This window comes from Cetorhinus maximus, chromosome 22 (genome assembly GCF_964194155.1).
Source record: "Cetorhinus maximus chromosome 22, sCetMax3.hap1.1, whole genome shotgun sequence".
NCBI classification, from domain to species: Eukaryota; Metazoa; Chordata; class Chondrichthyes; order Lamniformes; family Cetorhinidae; genus Cetorhinus; species Cetorhinus maximus.
The window spans coordinates 26861120-26887604 of NC_135900.1; the positions used below are offsets into that span (position 1 = coordinate 26861120).

Genomic DNA, 26485 nt, shown 5'->3' on the forward strand with positions numbered 1-26485 from the left:
GCATGACCCAGACCTTCCTGTCACTTGCCATTTCAACACACCACCCTCCTGTCATGCCCACATGTCCGTCCTTGGCCTACTGCAATGTTCCAGTGAAGCTCAACGTAAACTGGAGGAACAGCAGCTCATCTTCCGATTAGGCACTTTACAGCCTTCCAGACTTAATATTGAGTTCACAACTTCAGACCGTGAACTCTCTTCTCTATCTTCACCCCTTTCTTAATCCTTCTTTTCAAATTTATTTTTCTTTTTCATTTACTTATTTTTATTCATTGTTTTATCCCCTTTTTTATTCTCTTATCCCTTTTTCTATCCTTTTTCCCCAACCACCCCCACTCCACCCCTAAAAGGGCCATTTGTCACTTGTTCTGTGTTGTTCTTTCATCGTGCTGACTCTTGTCCTGCTATTATCACATTCTGCTTTCTCACCTTTATGCCAATATCAGCACCTTATTTAGCCCTTACCACCCCCATTAACACTCCCTTTGTCTTGAGTCTATGACATCTTTGTCAATCTCTCTTTTGTCCCCACCTATCGCTGACCTTCTATCCACCTGCTCCACCCCCTTAAACAGTGTAAATTTCATTACATTTCTACTTCTCTTTAGCTCTGAAGAAGAGTCATATGGACTTGAAACGTTAACTCTGTTTCTCTCTCCACAGATGCTGTCAAACCTGCCGAGTTTTTCCAGCATTTTCTGCCTTTATGAACATAATTTGGTCTCTAAAATAGGGGCTGTGAAAAGAGGAAAGAATTACTTTCACTGTGTTTCTTTGTACATTTAACCAACTTAACACTTCTACGTGTATCATCTCGTTATAGGAAAAGAAGCCTTACCCATTTTTTAATTCATTCATGGGATGTGGGCGTCGCTGGCTAGGCCAGCATTTATTGCCCATCCCTAATTGTCCTTGAGAAGGTGATGGTGAGCTGCCTTCTTGAACCGCTGTAGTCCGTGTGGTGTAGGTGCACCCACAGTGCTGTTAGGGAGGGAGTTCCAGGATTTTGACCTAGCGACAGTGAAGGAAGGGCGATATATTTCCAATTCAGGATGGCCTCTGATTTTGTGGGGAACTTGCTATGTGGTTGTGTTCCCATGCACCTTCTGCCCTTGTTTTTCTAAGTGGCAGAAATAGTGGGCTTGGAAGGTGGTGTTGTAGGAGCCTTGGTGAGTTGCTGCAGTGTATCTTGTAGCTGGTACACACTGCTGTGCACTGATGGTGGAAGGGAGTGAATGTTTAAGGTGATTTTTGTGTGGCTTCAATTGTAATTCTCATTCTTTTCAACTTGCTATATTTCATTATAAATGCTGAAGTGTAACCATAAAGTGTGACGCAAAGCAACCACTTTTTGATAAGCTCAGGTGCAGGTTGTGCGATGCCGAATCTGAGCATCTCTAATTTTAATGCTTTTGTGTGTAATCCTATTAAATTTTAATTAAAACTTAATCACTATGCCTTTATCTTTGAACTGGTTTGTTGTAATATTGAATAAACGTTCAAAGGTCATTACAAATTGTGACTTCCTCTTTTTATGCAGGATGGATTGTGCCTTAATTAATGAACTCTGCTGCAAGCAATATGCAGGTCATCTGACTAGGTGAGGGGTGCTGCTAGGTGTATTGCTTGTATTTTCCCCTTGTATGTCTAAAGTGCTCGCTGGTAGAAAGGTAGTAAAGACAGAGATTTTCCAAGTTTAGTGCTTATTGAAATTACAGCATTGCGACAATACATGAGTAAAATACAATTACAGTCTTTAAGAGAAACATTATAGGGGTCACAACAGCATCTGTTAGCACAGCTGCCAAGCTACTGTGTAGTTAGGAACATAGAATAGGTGTAGGCCATTCAGCCCCTTGTATCTGTTCTGCCATTCAATTTGATCATGGCTGATCTTAATTCCAACTACGCAACCTTATTCTGTGACCCTGACAAAAATCTGCCAATCTCAGGTTTGAAATTTTCAATTGAGCTAGCACGAACAACTATTTGGGAGTTTCAGATTTTCGCCATCCTTAGTATGAAGCAGTGCTTTCTGACATCACCCTCGAATAGATGGACTCTTTTGTAAGGCCATGCCATGGAGGAAATAGCTTCTATCTCAATACTGCTGAGAATGAAACTTCTAAAATGCTTCAGGCAGTATCCTTAAGTGAAGAATACTGGAGAATCTCAGTATTTTATTTAACACAACAGTTTTTCAAAAAGAGTGCAGTTTTCTCCCAATTTGTTTTCCTCTTCAAAGCAAAGTTGAACACTGAACTCATTCAGTTCTCGAAAGGAAGGAACTTAGTTTGGTTTAATTCCTTTCAATTATAAAATATTGTCTCAGATCGGTTTCTGGATCCTCGGAGACCGGATTCCCCCGCCTCCCCCGCACCAAAGATTAATTGGGATCCTGCTGAAGTCCTGACGCGCTGAAGTCCTGACGCACTGACTCTGTGGGAATTGCCCAGGAAGTTTGAACTTCTGATAGGCAATTCCTCCGCTCTCTGGGACTGAAAAATTCTCCGACTCTTGAGTTAGTCGGAGACTTCGGACAGTTCCGACTTCCCACCTGGATAGTTACTCAGGAAATGTTAGACAGAAAAGTCTTAGTCTAACTCTTGTGGAACTATACAATTGTATAACTATATAATCCCTGACCCCTGACCACTCCCCCAGCAGTTTACTTTCCCCCAACCTCTGCCTGATTCCACCCCTGAGCCGACCTTACTAGCCCCCAGTACCTGATTCACCCCTGGGACCTGACTAACCCTCACCACCTGACTCCCCCGCCAATCTCACCGACCAAACCTGACAACCCCACCCGACCCGACCCAACTACCCCCACCCACCTCACCCCTACCCACCTGCCTCACCCACCATCCGCTTACACACCTAGATACTCACCCATTCACTCAAACCCATTCACTAACACACTGAGAAGCTTGGGGACCATTAAACACTTACCCAAATGTGGTACCGAGTGCTGTAAAAGGGGGTGTGGCATCTGCGCAGATTCTCTTCGCTGCTCTCTCCCGAGATTCCTGCACCGAGGGACTTCCGCAAGATCCTCCATCGGGAAGTGAGAGCCTTTTCAACGTATGCAGGTAAATGGGTAGCTTTCTGTCTGACCACAGGGGCTCTAACTCTAGCTGGGAGTTTTGGGCCATTGTTAAACTGTGGCGAAAGAACACTTGACTGCAAAGGAACTAAAAAAAAAAATGATGTTGTATTTCTTGATCTGGTATCCAATCAGTAAAAAGGGTGTCTGACAATCTTTTGCTAGTTATGATGGCCATCGGAAAACCCCCTATGCATGTATTTATAGAATTATTTTGTGACAGTGCTATTGTCCATCACCCACCATCTCATCATCAAGAACAGCAAATAAGTTTCAGATTGGGGGTCTTCCCATTGGGCCAAATCATTGCTGGGGAACATTTGACGATATAGCCTCTTTTTGCTTTGGATAACCTCAACGTACTAAAATACCCTGAACACTGCCTTTCACATTTTAAAAAATTTGTTCTTGAGCTTCGCTGGCCAGGCCAGCATTTATCGGTAGGTACACCCACAGTGCATTTTTTTTAACAACCAATTGATTGCTGGGCCATTTCAGAGGGCACTTTAAAAGTTGACCACATTGCTGTGGGTCTGGAGTAGGACAGACCAAGAGAGGGAGGCCAGATTTCCTGTCCTCAAGGACATTAGTGAAACCAGATGGGTTTTTACGACAATCGTGAGACTAGCATTTATTCTAGATTTATTAACGAATTGAATTTAAATCCCCCCAGCTGCCATGGTGAGATTTGAACTCCTGTCACCGGACCATTAGTCCGAGCCTCTGGGTTACTAGTTCAGTAACATCACCACTATGCCATTGCCCTCTTTACTCACTGAAATAATCCAAGATTGTTTTGAGCTTACTTCTGCAAAAGCTGATAGGAACCACAGTTTTCAAATTATGATCGCTATGTAGCTGAAACAAGTGGGAACTTCATTTAAATATTGAGGAGTGGATAGAGATAGCCTATACCCAGTTTTCTGACATACGTATCTGCAGGACACTCAGTAAATTGCATTCATTCACAGAGACATCCAGGGAAAGTTATACTGAAGTTCATGGCTCCAACCTGGCAATGACCATGGGAACTATTTTTACAGGGTTGGGCATCAGAGATCCTAATACAGAGCTTTTCTGTCTGCCGCAGAGACACCTGTAGTTAACATGCACCATAAAGCCCGGCACAGCTAATGGTTCTGTTGGTCAGCAGCAGCATCAAACTTACCTCCATCTTCTTTTAGGTTTCCTGTGATGCTAACCTGTGCAGATGGGGCAGTGTTCACTTACCCGCACTTTGTGCTCTCTACACCTCATCCTCCATCGCGTGAGCAATGTTCACTTACCCGCACTTTGTGCTCTGTACACCGCATCCTCCATCGTGTGAGCAATGTTCACTTACCCGCACTTTGTACTCTGCTCACGCGATGGAGGATGCGGTGTACAATGTTTACTTACCCGCACTTTGTGCTCTGTACACTGCATCCTCCACCTCGTGCCGCTTCACCTTCACTTCAGATGCTATCAAATGGGGTGTTGGATGCTGGACTGCTTTGCCACTTCCCCGCAGAATTCATCCTGGTACATTGGCTTTCTTTTCCTCAATTGTTGCTCGCTACTTCTTTGCACTCTCCTTCAGCCTTGCTAGAGGCTGCCAATGAGTTCAGATGTCTTTTGAGCCTTTCCAAAGGCTCTAAGAATATGTCCCTCTGTTCTACTACCTCCTTTTAATTGCCTGCAACTCCCTTTGTGTTTTACTTGCGTATAATTTTATCCCCACCATTAGCATGCTTCCTGCAGTTTGAGCTGTGAATCATCATGCAGATAGTCCGATAGTGGAGAATTGAGTGCAACCTATCAATTTGGCAGGATATGTACCAATTCTTAACACAGAGTTGATTTACAATATTTTAGACACCCAATCTGCACTATGCTTAAACTCAAGGTTCGCCATCATTTATTTCATATAGAGGTGATCATGATGCAATAATGGTACCTTTGACGAAAATTGTGCTCTTGCAGTATGATTGGATTTATCAGAGTTCAAAAGGTGAAATGCTATGCTAATTAAAGTTGCACAAATTTGATTTGTATTTCAGAAATGATAAAAAGAAGACTGACTTCCGGGTTGGGGACAAAGTATGCTGTACAAAGAATGGATACATCAGAGATTTCACAGAAGAATCAGAGCCAAAAGTAAAATTAAAGACAAAGTCAGAGCCAAAGAAAGAGAAACGAGTTCGTCTGTGTAATGGAGAAATTTTTTTTATCCTTGAGGTAAACCACACATTCATTAATTTGTTTTTAATAGACAGGATTTTGCCACATAAATGATTGCAAGGAAGTCGGATTAATCAGTATTTTTTTCTGTTCATTTAATTAGCTATTCAAAATGATACAGTAAAGTCCCACAGTTCGCGCTTTCCTGGTTGTTTTCACTTATCCACGCTTTGTACTCCATCGTGTGAGCAGTGTTCACTTACCTGCACTTTGTGCTCTGTACACTGCATCCTCCATCACGTGAGCAATGTTCACTTACCTGCACTTTGTGCTCTGTACACCGCATCCTTCATCACGTGAGCAGTGTTCACTTACCCGCACTTTGTGCTCTGTACACCGCATCCTCCATCGCATGAGCAATGTTCACTTATCCACGTTCTCCATCACGGATCGGCAGTTCCCACCTCGACCAGAGGGGTTGCCGATATGTCAGGGCTGGGGGGTGCCTCCCTCTGGCCCTCCAGCCCTCGGGAGCCTTCCCGCCATCTTTAATTAGATGGTGAACCCTTCCCTGCCATTAATTGGCATGGCCCTTTGAAAATCTGGGCGAGCATGTGAGGAACACAGGGATGGGACCATGAACTGAACTGGCGGGCAGGATCCTGACCCAGAATAGAAAATCCTGGCCATACTTTCAGCATATTAAAACACAAATGGGAAGTGTTTTTAGTTATCTGCAGTGATTTGGCAGGTGGTGTGCACATAACATCAGCAAAAAGCTCAAATCAACTTGGTGGCTGGGCCACATTAACATCAGCCACGTTAACAAGAGACTACGAGTATCTAAAAGACTCCAAGGCAGCCCATCAGTCAGGAAGGGAGTGAATTCACCCGGCTGCTACATCAAGCCGGTAGGCTGTAGAAACCAGGGTAGGGTGCACCTGTAGGGTAGGCTGGAAGGGTGGGGATAGTGGGTTGGAGTTTTTTTTAAATATAATAACATGTCCAGGCAAAATACCTAATTGTCATTTGTGGTGACACCACTGTGATGAAATAATGCTCAAATCCTTTTGGTCTTCTTTCCTCCCAACCAAAAATATCATTTACCAAAAGATCCTTCATTAAAACTAATATCCAATTCAATTTGAAATCTTCACCGATGTATTGCTCAGAGGATCCCTTGTCTGTTGTATACAGGTACTGCAATCCCTAATTGCCCTTGAGAAGGTGGTGGTGAGCTGCCTTCTTGAACTGCTGCAGTCCATGTGGTGTAGGTACACCCACACTGCTGTTAGGAAGGGAGTTCCAGGATTTTGACCCAGTGACAGTGAAGGAATGGCAATATATTTCCAAATCAGGATGGTGAGTGAGTGGGAAGGGAATTTCCAGGTGGTGGTGTTAACCATCTATCTGCTGTCCTTGTCCTTCTAGATGGTAGTGGTCATGGGTTTGGAAGGTGCTGTTGAAGGCACCTTGGTGAATTCCTGCAGTGCATCTTGTAGGTAGTACACACTGCTGCTACTGTGCGTCGGTGGTGGAGGGAGTGAATGTTTGTGGATGTGGTGCCGATCAAGCGGGCTGCTTTGTACTGGATGATGTCGAGCTTCTTTAGTGTTGTGGGAGCTGCACTCATCCAGGCAAGTGGGGAGTATTCCATCACACACCTGATTTGTGGCTTGTAAATGGTGGACAGACTTTGGGGAGTCAGGAGATGAGTTACTCGTCGCAGGATTCCTAGCCTCTGACCTGCTCTTGTAGCCACAGTATTTATATGGCTAGTCCAGTTCAGTTTCTGGTCAGTAGTAACCCGCAGGATGTTGGTAGTGGGTAATTCAGTGATGGTAGTGCCATTGAACGTGAAGGGGCGATGTTTGGATTCTCTCTTGTTGGAGATGGTCATTGCCTGGCACTTATGTGGCATGAATGTTACTTGCCATTTGGCAGCCCAGGTCTTGTCCAGGTCTTGCTGCATTTGGACATGGACTGCTTTAGTATCTGAGGAGTCGCGAATGGTGCTGAACATTGTGCAGCCATCACAGAACATCCCCACTTCTGACCTTATGACGGAAGGAATGTCATTGATGAAGCTGGTGAAGATGGTTGAGCCTCGGACACTATCCTGAGGAACTCCTACAGTTATGTCTTAGAGGTGAGTTGACTGACCTCCAACATCCACAATCACCTTCCTTTGTGCTAGGTATGACTCCAACCAGTGGAGAGTTTTCCCCCTGATTCCCATTGACTCCAGTTTTGCTAGGGCTCCTTGATGCCACACTCGGTCAAATGCGGCCTTGATGTCAAGGGCAGTGACTTTCACCTCACCTCAGGGGGTTCAGCTCTTTTGTCCATGTTTGAACCAAGGCTGTAATGAGGTTAGGAGCTGAGCTGGCGGAACCCAAACTGAGTGTCAGTGGGCATGTTATTGCTAAGCAAGTGCTGCTTGATGGCACTGTTGATGACTCCTTCCATTACTTTACTGATGATTGAGAGTAGACTGATGGGGCGGTAATTGGCCTGGTTGGATTTGGCCTGCTTTTTGTGCAGAGGACATACCTGGGCAATTTTCCACATAGCTGGGTAGATGCCCAAATACTGCCCAAACCAATGATGCCCTCGCCTGGCTGAAATCTATCTAAGTCCTATTCAAAAGCATGTTACCTGTTTGCGATTTCGCCGTTTATGAGAACATAACCCCAACGATCGGCAGGATTTTACTATGCACAAACAATAAGAATTTATGGGAGCTGAATTATCAACACTTTTTTAATTAGAAGATTCCACCCTTGCTTCTATTGCTTCTTCCCCCAACTCTTTTCTCACCTACACCCCACAATGTACCAATTAGGGAGATGGTGGCATAGTGGTAATGTCACTGGGCTAGTAATCCGGAGGCCCAGGCTAATGTTCTGAGGACACGGGTTCAAATCCCACTATGGCAGCTTGTGAAATTTGAATTCAATTAATAAATCTGGAATATAAAGCTGGTCTCTGTAATGGTGAAATCATCATTGATTGTTGTAAAAACCCATCATGTGACTCCAGATCCACAGCAATGTGGTTGACTCTTAACTGCTCTCTGAAATGGCCTAGCAAGCCACTCAGTTCAGTTAGGAATGGGCAGCAAATGCTGGCATTGCCATGTATTCTGTGGGATATAGTTCTGCAGGTGTTGGAAACCCTCCAAAAAGTGAGTGGTCACTTTTATCAAGAGTCAAATTGATGCTGGTGACATCACAGCTGTGCCCAATTCTGCACACATCTGACATACTTTCCATTGGTGGAGATGAGTAGAGATTAGACTTCATAAAATCACAAGATACAAGATCAGAGTTTGGATATCACTGAAGAAGGCCATTTTGTTTAGCTTAACTAATCTTCCTAGAAAGAACCAATGCCTAGAATTTCTGTGGGAATTCTTTGGTGGAAGATCGCTGGAAATCCTGGAGAAATGGTTGAATTGATTATTCATATCAGTTCTCTGGGTTTTCAACTGATCTTTCAAACCTCATCATGAGAACCCCTGTGCAAATTTTACCTGTATGATTTTACTGTCCCTGATTGCAGCACCTAACAGTTTTTAAATGGCTCTGGGGATTTTGCCTAGATTGCCTTGTGTTGAAATCCATCTCATGCATTGATCATTCTTTGTGGAAAAACTTACAAATGATAAATTGCCTCTCACTAATTTGAACTTGTGCCCCTTGTGGTCCTGTCAGAGTTTAATATGAAATTTATCTTTTCTATGCCATTTAATACCTTCCGTGGATATCCAAAATAATACTCAGTTTTTTACTGTCTGGACTGTTTGGATGGGTAAGTTTAAAGGGGGTTGTTGGAAGGTGCCTTCCACATGCAGAGGCACGTGGAGGACTGGAGTCTGGTGGTGGGGTTGGTGGGCGGGGAGGATTGTTGGTGGAGAAAAACAGTGGTAGGTAAGGTGAGCCCAACAGCAAAATTACTGTGGCTAGAGAGATTGTTTCCAAGGGGGATGGAATGGGATTGATGGAATGGGATTGATGGAATGGGATTGATGGAATGGGATTGATGGAATGGGATTGATGGAATGGGATTGATGGAATGGGATTAATGGAATGGGATTAATGGAGGGATGGGGACGGCAAGAAATGGATGGCATGCGAAGGGTGAATGAGATGATGTAATTGGTTAAGTATGACAAAATGGCGGGGACAATTATTTGATACAAATTATTATTTGAAAGCTTTTTTTCTGCTTAAAATGAAGATTCAATAGTCTTGAACCAAAACATTTAAAAAAAAAAAAAATTGTTGAATTGAAAGAAAACATCGAGGTTGATTCTGCAAAAGAAGATGATCATAACAATCTGTACCCTCCATAGTTTCTTCACGGTCTAATTCCAATGGGCATCTCTGGCAATCTTAGACCCAAGGCAGGAGCAGTTATAATCTTGCTACGAAACTTGAATCCTAAACAAGGACTTTGTCATGGAACAGTGTTGGTAGTTAGGAAGCTGTTTTCTTCGATGATAGATGTTGAAATTATAACAGGCAGATTTCAAGGAAATAGAGGCTCGTAACTTCCAAGCTCCCCAGTGTCGGATTTAGGGGGTACCCCAAAGATGCGCTGGGGAATCCCTCTGGGAAGTTCCCAGGTAAGGGTTTGAACAGCAATTTCCCAGGAGTGCACACTTCCTCTGGACACCATCCGAAAATGCGGTTTAAATCGCTAACATCAGATGGTTCCGCCGGGGGTATACCAAAATTGGTTGCTCAGACAAAGTTAGAAGAATTAAAACCTATTCTAACTTCTGGGTAACTATTGTAAAGACCCAGACCAACCCCACAGGACTCCGCCACACCCCCAACACCCCCCAGAGAGGACTATCTCTCCCCCCCACCCCCCCAACCTCCGACACCCCTGACCTCTGAAACCCCCACCCACCTGGCTTCTGACACCCCCCCCCCCCCCCCCCCACCCCACTGACACACTCCACCCCCAACCGACCTCCAACACTCCCCACACCCTGCCCTCCAACATCCTCCACCCGCCTCTCCCCAGATACCGCCATCCCACAAATCCTATGCACTTACTTAGACACTTACCTTATCCTGGCCCTTTAAACTTGCCTGCTTTATGGCACCAAGTGCTGTAAAAAAGGGGACGCGGCCTCCTTGAATCCACTGGAGCTGCACTTCGCTGGGGCCTGTGAGGATTCTTTCGATGCAGGCCCCAAGCAGCTCCAGTGAACGGAAGTGGCAACATGCTTCCTTGAGTTATTTCTGGTTCTTTTGCCAATTGCCTTAACACTCAGTCCTTTGGTTACTGACCCTTCTGCCACTGGAAACAATTTCTCTTTATTTACTGTATAAAAACCAGAAGTGACTTGAGGAAATATAGCTGGTTGTTAGGACCTGGAAGGCACTGCCTAAAAGGGTGGTGGAAGCAGATCCAGTAGTAGCTTCCAAAAGGGAATTGGATAAATTCTTTGAAGGAATAGAAAATTAAAAGCCTATAGGAAGAGAGCGGAGGAGTGGGACTAATTGGATGGCTATTCGTGATTTTGAACACCTCTATCAAATCTCCTCGCAACTTTCTCTGCTCCAAGGAGAACAACCCCAGTTTCTCCAGCCTCTCCACATAACTGAAGCCCTCCAACCCTGGTACCTTTCTAGTAAATTTCTTCTACCCCTTCTCCAAGGCCTTGACATTCTTCCTAAATTGTGGTGCCCAGAATTGAACACAAACTCCAGCTGAGGCCAAACCAGTGTTTTATAAAGGTTTTGCACTCTGTATCTTTGTTCATGAGATCAAGGATCCCATATGCTCTTTGAATGGCTGCCTCAACTTTCCCTATCACCCTCAAAGATTTATGTACACCCACCCCAGAACTCTGTTCCTGTGTCCCCTTTAGTATTATACCATTTAGTTTATCTTGTCTCTCCTCATTCTTCCTGCCAAACTATATCATTTCACACTTTCCTGCAATATTTATGGATTTTAAAAATGTTTTGGGGCTCTTAGCTCTGAGGTCAAGTGTTTTTGGATATCGTAAAGTCGTGAAGCATGTTTATAGAAATGCCAGTTCCTTCTTTCTTAAACCCATGAACGTCTTAGTTAGGCTGTTCAGTGGAGCAATTGGGCTGTTAAAATTTGGCTCGGGCTAAGGAAAAGAGTAAAAAAGAATTCACTAGGGTCCTTGCTCCTGATTAATATTTACCGAGCTCAGCTAGAATGTGAGCCTGTATGGAAAATGTGTGTGTTAAAGCGTGTTTGGGGAGAGGGGGAGGGAAGGCAACTGAGAAGAAAGGCAGAACGGGACTTGGACTGACTGCACTGTTTTTCAAAGTTGAACATTTGCTGACACTTATTGTTGGATTCAGCATGAAGATTGTGGACACATGCATGAGAAATAGGCACTTAGACTAGGTGGTGATGGGGCTGCTGGTGCCTATGGGGAACTGCACCCCAGCAAAAGTTAACATCTTCAAGAAAGCAGAGAGAGAATTTGTTGCTTGGTGGGGGTGGGCAGTAGAAACATGGTCAGTAACTCACCAGAGTAATCTTAGTTGTCGAATTCTCATTAAGTAATATAAGAATGAGAAATGTTTGAATTAGATTGCAATTCACTAAATAATAATTTTTATCGCCAGGCAATAAATAGCAAATTGGCCACATGTTTTTACATCCCACTCCAATGGAAAGGAAAATCAGGCAGGTTGTAAAGCAAGTAGATGATTTGCTAACAGTCAGCAATTAAAGTTAAAATTACCCCAAAGTTCCTTGTATTTGGATGGAAATAAATTTTTTCTAAAAAAATAATGTTGTTTTCTGTTTGGTCTGCAGTACAAAATTGAACAGGACAAGAACAAAAGCTCACATTACTTGCTCCTGGATGATAAGGAAAATCGGCAAATTTTAGTGAACTATAAAGAAATAATGATAGAGTGCAGATTGCAACATGCATGGGCCAGAACAATCCATACATTTCAGGTAAGGAAAGTGACTGTCAACACATCTGTCATCTCCTACACCAACAGGCTGCACTTTAGCTACTAAAGTTACGTGGAGCTAGGGCTATGCTGGTGAACTACCTCTGGCTTAGATAAAGGCTGCATTTGCTGCCAATGCCATGCATGTGCAGTTCGACTGTTTTACTCAGTTACTTCATTGAGAGCGATTGGAGTAGCCATTGATCAGCACCAAAGACGGCATCACAACTATGCAGGGGTGTCCTTTTAATGTGCACTAGAAGCAGAATTGACCCAACAGTGATGGGTGACAGTTCTAAATTTACTACACGGAGAAACTGCCTAAAGTTAATGATATGAACATGTTATATATTCCACTGTGTCTCTGTTCATGTCAGTCTTGAACCACTACCCCGGGGAAACAATGAAACTGCAGACACACTCCCCAGGGACCCCATCTCTATTGGCATTTTATTTATCAGCTTCTCTGTCCTTGTCTGCAGAAGAACCTTTTGTCCTTTCACTTTACACTATATCTCTTGAAGGGGGTGAGGAGGACCGGATGGGGACCCCTGTAACTACTGCCCAACACTCCCCACCGTCGCCCCGTGTGTACTGACACTTTCCCTGGGAAACGTGGTGATGTTATCAGTGCATGCACAGAGTGATACCAACAGGCTGGGTGCAGCAGAGTGACATCACTAGATTTCCACACATGCGCGGACCATCTTAAATCAGACTAAGAATACTGAATTCTTTTGATTCCTTTTTTTTCTCCCCTCCTGTAGTTTCATAGCTGTTAGTTCCTTCCAGTGCTTGAAGGAAGTGATCATTCCTAATAGGCAAATCTAGGCAGTAAGTTGTTTGATTGTAATACTAAAGCAAAATACTGGAAATCTGAAATAAAAACTGAAAATGCTCAGGAGCTCTGGCGGCATTTTTGGAGAGAGGAACAGAGTTGACGTTTCATGTAGATCACCTTTCATCAGTTATTTGATTGTGTAGGATGTTGTAGCTGATCAGGCTCCTTCAGTTTCTGACGAGATACTGGGTAACGATCAGGAATTGAAGCCCCAATTTTTCTTTCCCTTCTCTGCTCCCTAATCTAGGAATGCTGAAGTTATTTGTAGCACTCAGCAGCTAACCCAACACTGCCCCAAGACATTCTAGTCTGTATATGTGCTAATGTTTGTTGAAGCTGCATTTTTGGAATACCTGTAATGTAACTCCACTTCTATTGTAGGGCTCTGAAGCTGACACAATTGTGTACGTTGTAGGATCAGCCGGAAGACAGAACTGGCAGCACATCTATACTGCAGTCTCACGAGGGCGTCAGCGTGTCTATGTTGTTACTTCTGAGGACCATTTTATTCAGGCAGTGACGGCCAAAAGCCCTCGCAGAAACACACAACTACGTGAATTGCTGCAAGAGAAATTAGTAAAAGCTGGATCCGCTTCGTGTATTGGGGGATCACTGCCCCAGCAACAGCCAAGTTTAGGAGTGTTTTCCACGCATGCAAAAGCCAACTCCACCCAGTTTGATTCAGTTGTGCCCTCCACGCAGGTAACGGGTGACTTTGTGTTGCATAAAGCCAATGAAATAAAAACAGATGGCAACAAAACAGATTCTCAGAAGGAAGACTCCTTTTCAGAAGATTTGGCATTTGCACAGAATTATAGTTGGTCCCCTCAGGGTCTGGAGTTTGACAACAGAGAATGTTATGAAGCCCAGAAAAACCCAACAGCAGCATGCACCTCCTCTCTTCAAACTAATGATGAAGCCACAAGGGATACTTCAGTGGAGATGACTGGTGAAGAGGCCACAAGTTCTAATAAAGTTGAAACACCTTGGTCTTCTGGCAGTAAGAGAATTGGTAATACTTGGGATAATGAGCGATCACCAGAAAAATACTATAAGGTAAATTAAAATGTTATCTGTGGGGTGGTGTAAATGTCTAAAGGATTAATGTTGATTTTGATAATATTGATGAATGTTGATTTTTGGTAACGTGAAAGGTGCAAAGGAACACATGTTTAATAGCCAAGTGAGATGCCTTCAGCTCTGCACTGTTCACTGCAAAAGTAGTGGAGAAAATATCAGTCCACAGCACCAGTAACATCCCCCCTACCTTTGATCTAACTCCTGAGTAACAGTAATTTACTTTAAGGCATTCTCCATATTTGTTATACTTTTAGCCTTTGCCCTCACCAGCCCTGAAGGAATCATTTGGTGAAGCCAGGGCTGATCTGTTAATGTTATATGCACCCAAGAAAAAAATCCTATCTTTGTTGCTGTGCAATTAAATATTTTCAGCAAAAAACAATCTTAGCAAGAGATTTCTTATTTGGAGTTCACTTGCTGACAAATTATCATCAGGTGAGAAGGTAAATTTTATAATGGCGTACAGCCAAGAGCTCACATCAGGAAATCATGTGCGGGCAACTTGTGATTTTGCACCCATTCAATTTAGTGGATAGAAAATAATAGTACACTTTGGGATGTTGTAGTTGTGTAACCTATTTATGCTGAGGAATCTAATCAGTCTTTCTTTCCTTCCTGCCCCTCTCCTTGAATTGAATGGTGACCTGCCTCCGGTTAATGAAGGATCGTTTCACTTTCCTTTCTTCCCTCTGACTTCCACCGATTTTTTTTTTTTTCTCCTGACTCCTTGCTGGTCCAGTTGGCACTGACACCTGCCCTAAATAATGGGCTGAATCTTCCGAGGAGTGGCAGTCACCATCAGATTGCCACTCGACTCCTTTTTACTTTCCTTATGCTGGAGCTCCACGTTTCTCACCCGAACTTACGAACCGGGGGCCTGAGAAATGTGGAGCATAGCTACTCCTTGAGTCCTTCCCTTGGTGGAGGTCAAGCCATGGCCGCTTTTTATGGCACTAGTTGCCAGATTTATTTATATATATATTTATTTATTCATTCATGGGATGTGGACGTCGCTGGCTAAGCCAGCATTTATTGCCCATCCCTAATTGCCCTTGGGAAGGTGGTGGTGAGCTGCCTTCTTGCACCGCTGCAGTCCATGTGGTGTAGGTACACCGACAGTGTTGTTAAGGAGGGAATTCCAGGATTTTGACCCAGCGACAGTGAAGGAACGGCATTATATTTCCAAGTCAGGGTGATGTGTGGCTTGGAGGGGAACTTCCAGGTGCTGGTGTTCCCATGTATCTGCTGCCCTTGTCCTTCTAGATGGTAGCGGTCATGGGTTTGAAAGATGCTGTCTAACTAGCTTTGGTGAATTCCTGCAGTACATCTTTTAGATGGTACACACTGCTGCTACTGTGTGTCAGTGGTGGAGGGAGTGAATGTTTATTGTGGTGGCTGTGGTGCCAATCATCCAGTTGCTTTGTCCTGGATGGTGTCAGGTTCTTGAGTATTGTTGGAGCTGCACTCATCCAGGCGAGTGGGGAGTATTCCATCTCACTCCTGACATCTGCCTTGTCGATGGTGGACAGGCTTTGGGGAGTCAGGAGGTTAGTTACTAGCCGCAGAATTCCTGGTCTCTGACCTGCTCTTGTAGCCACAGCATTTATATAGCTAGTCCAGTTCAGTTTCTGGTCAATGGTATCCCCCAGGATGTTGGTAGTAGGGGGTTCAGCGATGGTATTGATGGTAATGCCATTGAATGTCAAGGGGCGATGGTTAGATTCTCTCTTGTTGGAGATGGTCATTGCTTGGCACTTGCTGTGGCACGAATGTTACTTGCCACTTGTCAGCCCATCCTAGATATTGTCCAGGTCTTGCTGCATTTGGACATGGACTGCTTTAATATCTGAGGAGTCGTGAATGGATCTGAATATTGTGCAATCATCAGCTAACATCCCCACTCCTGACTTTATGATGGAAGGAAGGTCATTGATGAAGCAGCTGAAGATGGTTGGGCTGAGGACACTACCCTGAGGAACTCCTGCCTTGATGCCTTGGAACTGAGATGATTGACCTCCAACAACCACCACCATCTTCCTTTGCGCTAGGTATGACTCCAACCAGCAGAGAGTGTTCCCATTATCCACAGATAATTGAATTGTTTAAAGACTGCCATCTGTGATGCTGGGGACCTACAGAGGAGGCCAAGATGGATCATCCACTTGGCACTTCAGGCTGAAGATTGTTGCAAATGCTTCAGCCTTATCTTTTGCAACTATTGAGGATGGGATATTTGTGGAGCTGCCTCCTCCAGTGAGTTGTTTAATTGTCCACCACCATTCACGACTGGATGTGGCAGAACTGCAGAACTTAGATCTGATCCGTTGGTTGTGGGATAGCTTTGTTTTGTCTATTGCATGCTGCTTACCGTGTTTGGCATGCAGGTGGTCCTATGTTGTAGCTTCAGGTTGACAGCTTTTTATTTTATTCATTCATGGGATGTGGGCTTGGCCAGCATTTGTCGCTCATCCCCAATTGTCCTTGAGATGGTGGTGGTGAGCTGCCTTCTTGAACCACTGCAGTCCATCATTTTTCGGTATGCTGCTCTTGGCATGACCTCCTGCACTCATCATTGAACCAGGGGTCATCTCCTGGCTTGGTGGTAATGGTAGAGTGGGGGATATGCCAGGCCATGAGGTTACAGATTGTGATTGTATACAATTTTGCTGCTGCTGATAACCCAAAGTGCCTCATGGATGCCCAGCCTTGAGTTGCTAGATCTGTTTGAAACCTATCCCATTCTCACGGTGGTAGTGCCACTCAGCATGATGGGAGGGTATCCTCAATCTCCACGAAGATTGTGCGCTGGTCACTCCTACCAATACTGTCATGGACAGATGCATCTGCGGCAGGCAGATTGAGGGGATGAGGCCAAGTATGTTTTTCCCTCTTGATGGTTCCCTCACCACCTGCTGCAGACCCAGTCTAGCAGCTATGTCCTTTAGGACTCGGCCAGCTCGGTCAGTAGTGGTGCTACCGAGTCACTCTTAGTGATGGACATTGAAGGCCCCAACCCTGAGTATATTCTCCCCGCTGCCTCCCAGGTCTCCAGAGCATTACCCTGGGTCTCTTGATTACTAGTCCAGTGACAATACCACTGCGCCTCCACCTCCCCTGTAAATTTAAATGTCCCCTTGTTTAAATGCCACTTTGGCAAGCTACAGAGAGAAGGTAAGTATGTAAGGTAAGTGATTGAGGGGGTAGTTGGGAGATGGGCATCACGGATTGGGGGGTAGGGGATATTCGGGGGTGGGGTAGGGGATATTCAGGGGTGGGGAGGGGATATTCTGGGGTGGGGAGGGTGCAGAGGGTAGTTGGGGGTGGGGGATTGGGAGGGTAGTCAGATTGGAGGGTATGGAGGGTAGTCAGGCATGGGGGTTTGGGAGGGTGGGGAGGGTTTCGGGGATGGGTTTTGGAGGGTGGGAGCTGGGGAGGGTAGTCGGGAGCAGAGGGTGGAGGAGTATGAGGTAGTCGGGGGTTGGGCCAATGGGGAGACAGGGGTCAGAGTACTGTTACCCAGGAGTTACAACTGGTTTGAATCATTCTAACTTTTGTTCTCGACCTTTCCACTATTGGGAACAGTTTTTTCCTTATCTACTCTGTTCAGGGCCCTCATGATTTTGAATACCTCTATCAAATCTCCTCTCAACCTTCCCTTCTGGAAAGGAAAAGAGTCCCAGCTTCTCTAATCTACGCAATTGAAGTTCCTCATCCTTGGAACCATTCCCATGAATCTTTTCTGCACTCTCTCTAAAGCCTTCACAACTTTTTAAGGCGTGGTGCCCAGAACTGGACACAATACTCCAGTTGAGGCTGAACCAGTGTTCTATACAAGTTTAATATAACTTCTATGCGTTTGTATTCTATGCCCCTATTGATTATGCCCAGGATGCTGTGTACTTTATTAACCGCTCTGTCAATCTGCCTTGTTACCTTCAAAGATTTGTGCACATATAGACCAGATCCCTCTGCTCTGGCATTCCCTTTTGAATTTCACCCTTTATTTTATATTGGTTCTCCCTACCAAAATGAATCACTTCATACTTCCCTGCATTAAATTTCATCTGCCACTTGTCTGTCCATTCCACCAACCTATGTCCTTTTGAAGTTCTACACTATCCTCCTCATAGAAAACTTGGAAGTATTGTGAACTATCATCCACAACTTTTGAAATTGTGCCCTGTACACCAAGGTCGAGGTCATTAATATGTATTGGAAGAGCAAAGGTCCTAACACCAACCCCTAGGGAACTCCACTATAAACCATCTTTCAATCCACAAAACATCCATTAGCCATACTTTGTTTCCTGGCACGCAACCAATTTTGTATCCATGTTGTTACTGACCCTTTTATTCCATGGGCAATAACTTTGCTCACAAGTCGGTTGTGTGGCACTGTGTCAAATGCCTTTTGGAAGTCCATGTACACCATATCAACAGCATTACCCTCATCAACCATCTCTGTTACCTGATCAAAAAACTTCAGTAAGTTAGCTAAACACATTTAGCCCTTAACAAATCCATGCTGGCTTTCCTTAATTAACCTGCATTTGCCCAAGTGACTATTAATTTTGTCCTGAATTATCATTCCTAGAAGAAAAACCTTACCTCGGGGATTCGCGGCCTAGTTCCAGGGAGCAGGGGCGGAGGGTGGAGTTCCAGAGAGGTTAGTATAAAAACCTTACCTTGGGGATCCGCGGCCTAGTTCCAGGGAGCAGAGTCAGAGGGCAGAATTCCAGAGAGGTTAGTATAAAAACCTTACCTCGGGGATTCGCGGACCTCAGGTCTTTTTAAAAAAAAAAATCAAAAGTGGTGTCACGGTAAATCTGTGACCTGATTGGCTGGTAGGGAATCTACACTGAATTTGAAACTAAAACATTGTTAAACTAATTAAACCAAATAAATTAATCACTTAATTAATAAGCAGAGGGTATCTAGACCAGAATCAGGGGTTTAGTTCTGAGAATTTAGCATTTATAGTAGAAATCTAGCTCTAGGGAACGTATAGCTAATAAGGAGTCAATAAGCAGTTATTAGATTTAAATTAATTTATTAAATAGTTCTAGAAATGGCAGTTGCTGGGGTGAAGTGCTTCACCTGTGGAATGTGGGAAATCTGTGATGCTTCAAGTGCCCTGGACAACTACATCTGCAGGAAGTGCACCCAATTGCAGCTCCTCACAGACCGCATGGATCGGTTGGAGCAGTAGTTGGATGCACTTAGGAGCATTCAGGTGGCGGAAAGCGTCATTGACAGGAGTTTTACAGACGTGGTCACACCCAAGGTACAAACAGATAGATGGGTGACCGCTAGAAGGGGCAGGCAGTCAGTGCAGAAATCCCCTGTGACTGTCCCCCTCTCTAACAGGTATACCGTTTTGGATACTGTTGTGGGGGATGGCCTATCAGGGGAAATCAACAGCAGTAGTCAGAGTAGTGGCACCACGGCTGGCTCTGTTGTTCAGCAGGGTGGGGTCAAAGCACAGAAGAGCAATTGTCATAGGGGACTCTATAGTCAGGGGCTCAGATAGGCGCTTCTGTGGTCATGAAAGAGACACCAGGATGGTATGTTGCCTCCCTGGTGCCAGGTTCCAGGATGTCTCTGATCGGGTACGGGACATTCTGAAGGGGGAGGGAGAACAGCCAGAGGCCGTGGTACACATTGGTACTAACGACATAGGCAGGAAGAGTGACGACGTTCAGGGAGTTAGGCAGAAAGTTAAAAAACAGGACCTCTGGGGTTATAATCTCAGGATTACTCCCTGTGCCACGTGCCAAAGAGGCTAGAAATAGGAAGATAGTGCAGCTGAACACGTGGCTAAACAGATGGTGTAGGAGGGAGGGTTTCCGATATCTGGATCATTGGGATCTCTTCCGGGGCAGGTGGGACCTGTACAAGAAGGACGGGTTGCATCTAAATTGGAGGGGCACCAATATCCTGGCTGCAAGGTTTGCTTGTGTCACTCGGGAGGGTTTAAACTAGTATGGCAGGGGGGTAGGCACCAGAGCAATAGGACAGCAGGGGAAATAAAGGACCGGGAACCAGTGAATATGGCCATAGTAGGACTAAGAGGAAGGGCAGGCAGGGAGAAATTACTGAACACAGTGGGACTGGGGGTCTGAAATGCATTTGTTTCAATGTGAGAAATATAACAGGCAAGGCAGATGAGCTTAGAGCTTGGATTAGTATTTGGGACTATGATGTTATTGCTATTACAGAGACTTGGTTGAAGGATGGACAGGATTGGCAGATAAACGTTCCAGGATTTAGATGTTTCCGGCAGGATAGAGAGGGATGTAGAAGAGGTGGGGGAGTTGCACTGCTGGTTAAGGGGAATATCACAGCTGTACGACAGGAGGACACCTCGTTGGGCTCATGCAGCGAGGCAATATGGGTAGAGCTCTGGAATAGGAAGGGTGCAGTCACAATGTTGGGGGTTTACTATAGGCCTCCCAATTGCCGGCGGGAGATTGAGGAACAGTTATGTCAGCAGATTTTGGAAAGATGTAAGAGCAATAGGGTTGTTGTGGTGGGTGATTTTAACTTTCCCTATATTGACTGGGAATCACTTAGTGCTAGGGGTTTGGATGGTGCAGAATTTGTAAGGTGCATCCAGGAGGGCTTCCTGAGACAATATGTAGATAGTCCAACTAGGGAAGGGGCAATACTGGACCTGGTATTAGGAATGAACCTGGCCAGGTGGTCGAAGTTTCAGTAGGAGAGCATTTCGGGAAAAGTGACCATAATTCAGTAAGTTTCAAGGTACTGGTGGATAAGGAAAACAGGAGTCCTTGGTTTAAGGTTCTTAATTGGGGGAAGGCTAATTATAACAATATTAGGCAGGAACTGAGGAATCTAGACTGGAGGCGAATGTTTGAGGGCAAATCATGTGGGGGGCTTTCAAACGTCAGTTGATAAGAATTCAGGACCGGCATGTTCCTGCTAGGATGAAGGATAAGCATGGCAAGTTTCAGGAACCTTGGATAACGAAGGATATGGTGAGATTAGTCAAAAAGAAAAGGGAAGCATTCGTAAGGGCTAGAAGGCTGGGAACAGATGAAGCCCGTGGAGGAAAACAAAGAAAGTAGGAAGAAACTTAAGCAAGGAGTCAGGTGGGCTAAAAGGGATCATGAAAAGTCACTGGCAACCAGGATTAAGGAAAATCCCAAGGCCTTTTATACATATGTAAAGAGCAAGAGGGTAGCCAGGGAAAGGGTGGGCCCACGCAGGGACAGAGGTGGGAATCTGTGTGTGGAGCCAGAAGAAATGGGAGAGATACTGAATGAATACTTCTCATCAGTATTCACCAAAGAGAAGGACTTAGCAGTCGATTTGTCTAGGGAAGAGTGGGTAGATAGCCTGGATCATGTTGAGATCAAAAAAGAGGTGTTAGGTGTCTTGAAGAATATTAAGGTGGATAAGTCCCCAGGGCCAGATGGGATCTACCCCAGAGTACTGAGGGAGGCAAGGGAGGAGATTGCTGGGGCCTTGACAGAAATCTTTGTATCCTCACTGGCTACGGGTGAGGTCCCAGAGGACTGGAGAATGGCCAATGTTGTTCCATTGTTTAAGAAGGGTAGCAGGGATAATCCAGGAAATTACAGGCCGGTGAGCCTTACGTCAGTGATAGGGAAATTATTGGAGAAGATTCTTCGTGACAGGATTTACTAACATTTGGAAGCAAATGGGCGTATTAGTGAGAGGCAGCATGGTTTTGTGAAGGGGAGGTCGTGTCTCGCTAACTTGATCGAGTTTTTCAAGCGACAAAGATGATCGACGATGGAAGGGCAGTGGATGTTATATACATGGATTTCAGTAAGGCCTTTGACAAGGTCCCTCATGGCAGACTGGTACAGAAGGTAAAGTCGCATGGGATCAGAGGTGAGCTGGCAGGATGGATACAGAATTGGCTTGGTTATAGAAGACAGAGGGTAGCAGTGGAAGGGTGCTTTTCTGAATGGAGAGCTGTGACTAGTGGAGTTCCGCAGGGATCAGTGCTGGGACCTTTGCTGTTTGTGGTATACATAAATGATTTGGAGGAAAATGTAACTGGGCTAATTAGTAAGTTTGCAGACGACATCAAGGTTAGAGGAGTTGCAGATAGTGAAGAGGATTGTCAAAGGATACAACGGGATATAGATCGGTTGGAGACTTGGACGGAGAAATGGTAGATGGAGTTTAATCCGGACAAATGCGAGGTAATGCATTTTGGAATGTCTAATACAGGCAGGAATTACACAGTAAATGGCAGAGCCCTTAAGTGCATCGATGGGCAGTGGGATCTGGGTGTACAGGTCCACAGGTCACTAAAAGTGGCAACGCAGGTGGATAAGGTAGTCAGGAAGGCATATGGCATGCTTGCCTTCATTGGCAGGGGTATTGAGTATAGAACCTTGGTTAGGCCACACTTGGAATATTGCGTGCAATTCTGGTCACCACATTACCAGAAGGATATGGAGGCATTGGAGAGGGTGCAGAGGAGGTTTACCAGGATGCTGCATGGTCTGTAGGTTATTAGCTATGAGGAGAGATTGGAGAAACTCGGATTGTTCTCACTAGAGCGACGGAGATTGAGGGGCGACTTGATAGAAGTTTACAAAATTATGAGTGGCATTGACAGAGTAGATAGTCAGAAGCTTTTTCCCAGAGTGGAAGAGTCAATTACTAGGGGACATAGATTTAAGGTGAGAGGAGAAAACTATAAAGGAGATGTGCGGGGCAAGTATTTTACGCAGGGGATAGTGAGTGTCTGGAATTCGCTGCCAGAGGAGGTGGTGGAAGCAGGTACGATAGTGGTGTTTAAGAGGCTGCTTGACAAATACATGAATAGGATGGGAATAGAGGGATACGGACCCCGGAAGTGCAAAATGTTTTAGTTGACGGGCAGTAAGATTGGCGCTGGCTTGGAGGGCCGAAGGGCCTGTTCCTGTGCTGTACTTTTCTTTGTTCTTCGCCCCCCACTGAGGTTAAACTGACTGGCCTGTCGTTGCTGGGCTTAACTTTACATCCTTTTTAAACAAAGCTGCAACATTTGCAATTCTCCAGTCTGCTAGCATCACCCCTGAGTCAAAGGAAGACTTGAAAATTATGACCAGTGCCTTTGTAGTTTCCACTCTTACTTCCCTCAGTCTCCTTGGATGCACCTCATCTGGTCCTAATGCCTTAGCATTATATAGTACAGACATCCTATCCAATACCACTTCCTTATCAATTTTAAACCCCTCTGAACTATCTGATCTTTCACCATGACCTGAGCAGTCTTCTTAGCCATGCCCTCTTCCTCTTTGCCCAAATCCCCCTTTTTGTCCCTAATTGGCCCTACTTCTCCTCTTACCACCTTTCATATGCCTGTCAAAGACTTTTTGCCTTTCCCCTTCATGAGAATATACCTGGACTGTATTCTAACTTTTTTTAAAGCAGCCCACTATCAAGTTGCCGTTTTGCCTGCCAATCTTTGATTCCAATTTATCTAGGGTCAGCTTCTTAGCCATTGAAGTTGGCTTTCCCCCAGTTAATTATTTTTACTCTGGATTCTTCCTTGTCCTTTTCCATCGCCAACCCAAACCTTATGATACAATGATCACTGCCCCTTGATGCACTTAGCTCACCTCATTCACAAGATCCAGGTCTAGCAGTGCCTCTTTTCTCATTAGATTGGAAACACACTGCTGTAGAAAATTTTCCTGAACACTCTAGGAACTCTTGCCCTTCTCTGTTCTTTATAGTACTGCATCCCAGTCTATATTCAGTCCCACATTATAATTAATCTATAATTCCCTTGCAAATGTTTTCCTCTACATCTTTCCCACTAGTTGGTGGCCTTTAGACTTCATTGAGCAATACAATTGCACCTTTTTTGTTCCTTAGCTCCAAGCCAAATAGATTCTGTCCTTGAGCCCCTCTGGGACATTTCTCCAACACTGTAATGTTCTCCTTAATGCTGCTACCCCTCCCCCTTTCCTAAACACCTCATATCCAGGAATAATTAATATCCAGTGCTGCTCTTCCTTGAGCCAGGTCTCTGTTCTTACCACATCATCATATTTCCATGTGGCTATCTGCACCTGTAATTCACCAATTTTATTTACCACACTGTGCGTTTGCATACGTGCACTGTAACCTGATTTAGACTTTATTACTTTCCCTCTTACACTGAACCCACCTAATACTTCTTTACTATTTCCTATACTAGTGGTATCTGTTTCTCCCAATTGCACCTTGATATTTGTCTCCAGTATTACTTCCTGGTTCCCACACCCCTGCCAAGTTAATTTAAACCCCTCCTCAATAGCACTAGCAAATCGACCCACAAGGAAATCGGTCCTGGCTCTGTTTAGGTGCAACTCGTCTGGCCTATACAGGTCCCATCTCCCCAACAATCTAAAGCCCTCCATCCTGCAACATCTTTCAAGCCACACATTCACCTGCTTTATCTGTAGTACTTAAGGTCCTGCTTTCTAATTTCTTACTTAGCTCCTTAAAGTCTGACTGCAGGACCACATCCCCGTTTCTGCCCGTTGTCCTTGTGGACCAAGACTGGCTGTGCACCATTCCCCCCTCAGCGTGCCCTGTACCCATTCAGTGACATCCTTGACCCTAGCACCAGAGAGGGAACATACCATGCTGGATTCATGTCTGAAGCTGTAGAAACACCTGCCTGTTCCCCTAATTTTTAAATTAATAATACTCTTCTAGTCGTCATGTCCTCCTGTACAGCTGAACCAACCATGGTGCCATGAACTTGGCTCTGGCTGCACTCCCCAGAGGAACCATACTTTCATCAGTATTTGGAACTGAATACTGGTTGAACAGTGAGATGCACTCCTGCACTACCTCCCCATTTCTTCTTGATTCTCTGGTGGTCACCTATTCACTCTCTTCTTGCAGACTTAAGCTGTGGGGTGACCACATCAATAAACATGTTCTCAACCTGGCGGCGGCACCGCAGTGATGCCAGCTGCTGCTCAAGCTCTGAAACCGGGAGCTCAATCTGCTATAACTGACGACACTTCATATGGTTACCATGACACTGGAAGCGTCCTGGAGTTCCCAGATAGAGGTCGGAGCAGCCTGCCATTCCTCTATCTATTAGATAATAAACATTATTCCAAAAAGAAAAAGGGAAAGAAAAGAGGTGGAGTGTTTTTTTTTGTTGCATCATGTGTTGGCTGGTGTTCACAATGCTTAGAACCATGGCTAGATTTATTTTATGTATAAGTACTTAAAAATTCCCCAGCATGATCCATTAGATTAGTGCGTAAGACTTTATTTTGTTTTGTAGGTATCCTTGGCGGAATCACCTCTTGGCTGTAATAAGTTTATGCAGCTGGCACTTGACTGCCCACCCCCAGGAGGAAACTTGAATGTAAAGCAGCTGTTTAAAGAAGAAAAGTGAATGAGATGACAAAGACTTTACACAAAAAAGACACTAAAATAATATGCACTGAGTTAAAGGAATAGCATGCTTTCACGGAGAAAGTTTTATCCCTTGGACAAAGCTGAACGTTCGGTCAATGGTGTTTTAAAACTGGTTCTAGGACAGCAATTTGCACTGATCAAGATGTGTAAAATTGATTTACTCAATACAGGTCTGGTCGGATATTCTTTTTATTGATGTTAGTTTTTGCTAAATGACCAGTTACTTTGTTAAAAAAATAGAACATTCATTATTTCATTTCCTAAAAAAATGGTGATTTTTTTTTTGTAGGAAGCCTCATACATCAGAGTCTACTTATGTCTAACTCGTCTTATAGTGTATTTGCATTTTAAGTATAGATGCATTCTTAAAACTAATCTACTGAAGTCATGATACATGTTTTTTATCTGATTTTATTTCATCTTGCATATCCCATACAAATCAGCAGTGAAGATTCCCAAAACCTTAAGAGGACGATAAATATCATGCTACCAAAGTAGGAAATTTGTACAAAAATACTTTACAGTTTATAATACTTGTTTGTTACAAATAAAAATACATTGTCCAAAGGACATAAGTATGACAGATTTGATTCAAGTTTGCCTAGATTCTAGCTGTCTGTATTTGTGTTGTTGGCAGTGCTTTTGTTTTTAAATATGAATCACATCGTTAGGCTGGAAATCTTAACAAAATGGGCGTGTTCTTCAGTGGATGTAATTTAAATAAGTCACAGCAGGATACAGATGCTCCCTTAATTATTTTGAAATACCAGGTGTAGATTTAACTTTCACCACAGTTTGGAAAACTGGTAGTAGTAGTTTGATTTCTCTTTCCCACCGGCCATCCATTCTACATTATGCCCAATACTCATTTTCACAACAACCAGATTTTGACTGATGGTGGAAGTTAACATCT

At 44.4% G+C, this 26485-nt stretch overlaps 1 protein-coding gene across 2 annotated transcripts in view; it reads left to right on the forward strand.

The window, feature by feature from the left end:
- Positions 1–26155, forward strand: part of helb (helicase (DNA) B) — a 44037-nt gene extending 17882 nt beyond the window's left edge. For both annotated transcript variants that reach the window (XM_078567972.1, XM_078567973.1), the window contains 5 exons: positions 1541–1600; positions 5146–5323; positions 12089–12235; positions 13457–14131; positions 25436–26155. In XM_078567972.1, coding sequence (XP_078424098.1) covers positions 1541–1600; positions 5146–5323; positions 12089–12235; positions 13457–14131; positions 25436–25549 — 1174 coding nt within the window. In that variant the 3' untranslated portion in view covers positions 25550–26155. The remainder of the gene's footprint in view (positions 1–1540; positions 1601–5145; positions 5324–12088; positions 12236–13456; positions 14132–25435) is intronic.
- Positions 26156–26485: the final 330 nt, after the last annotated feature.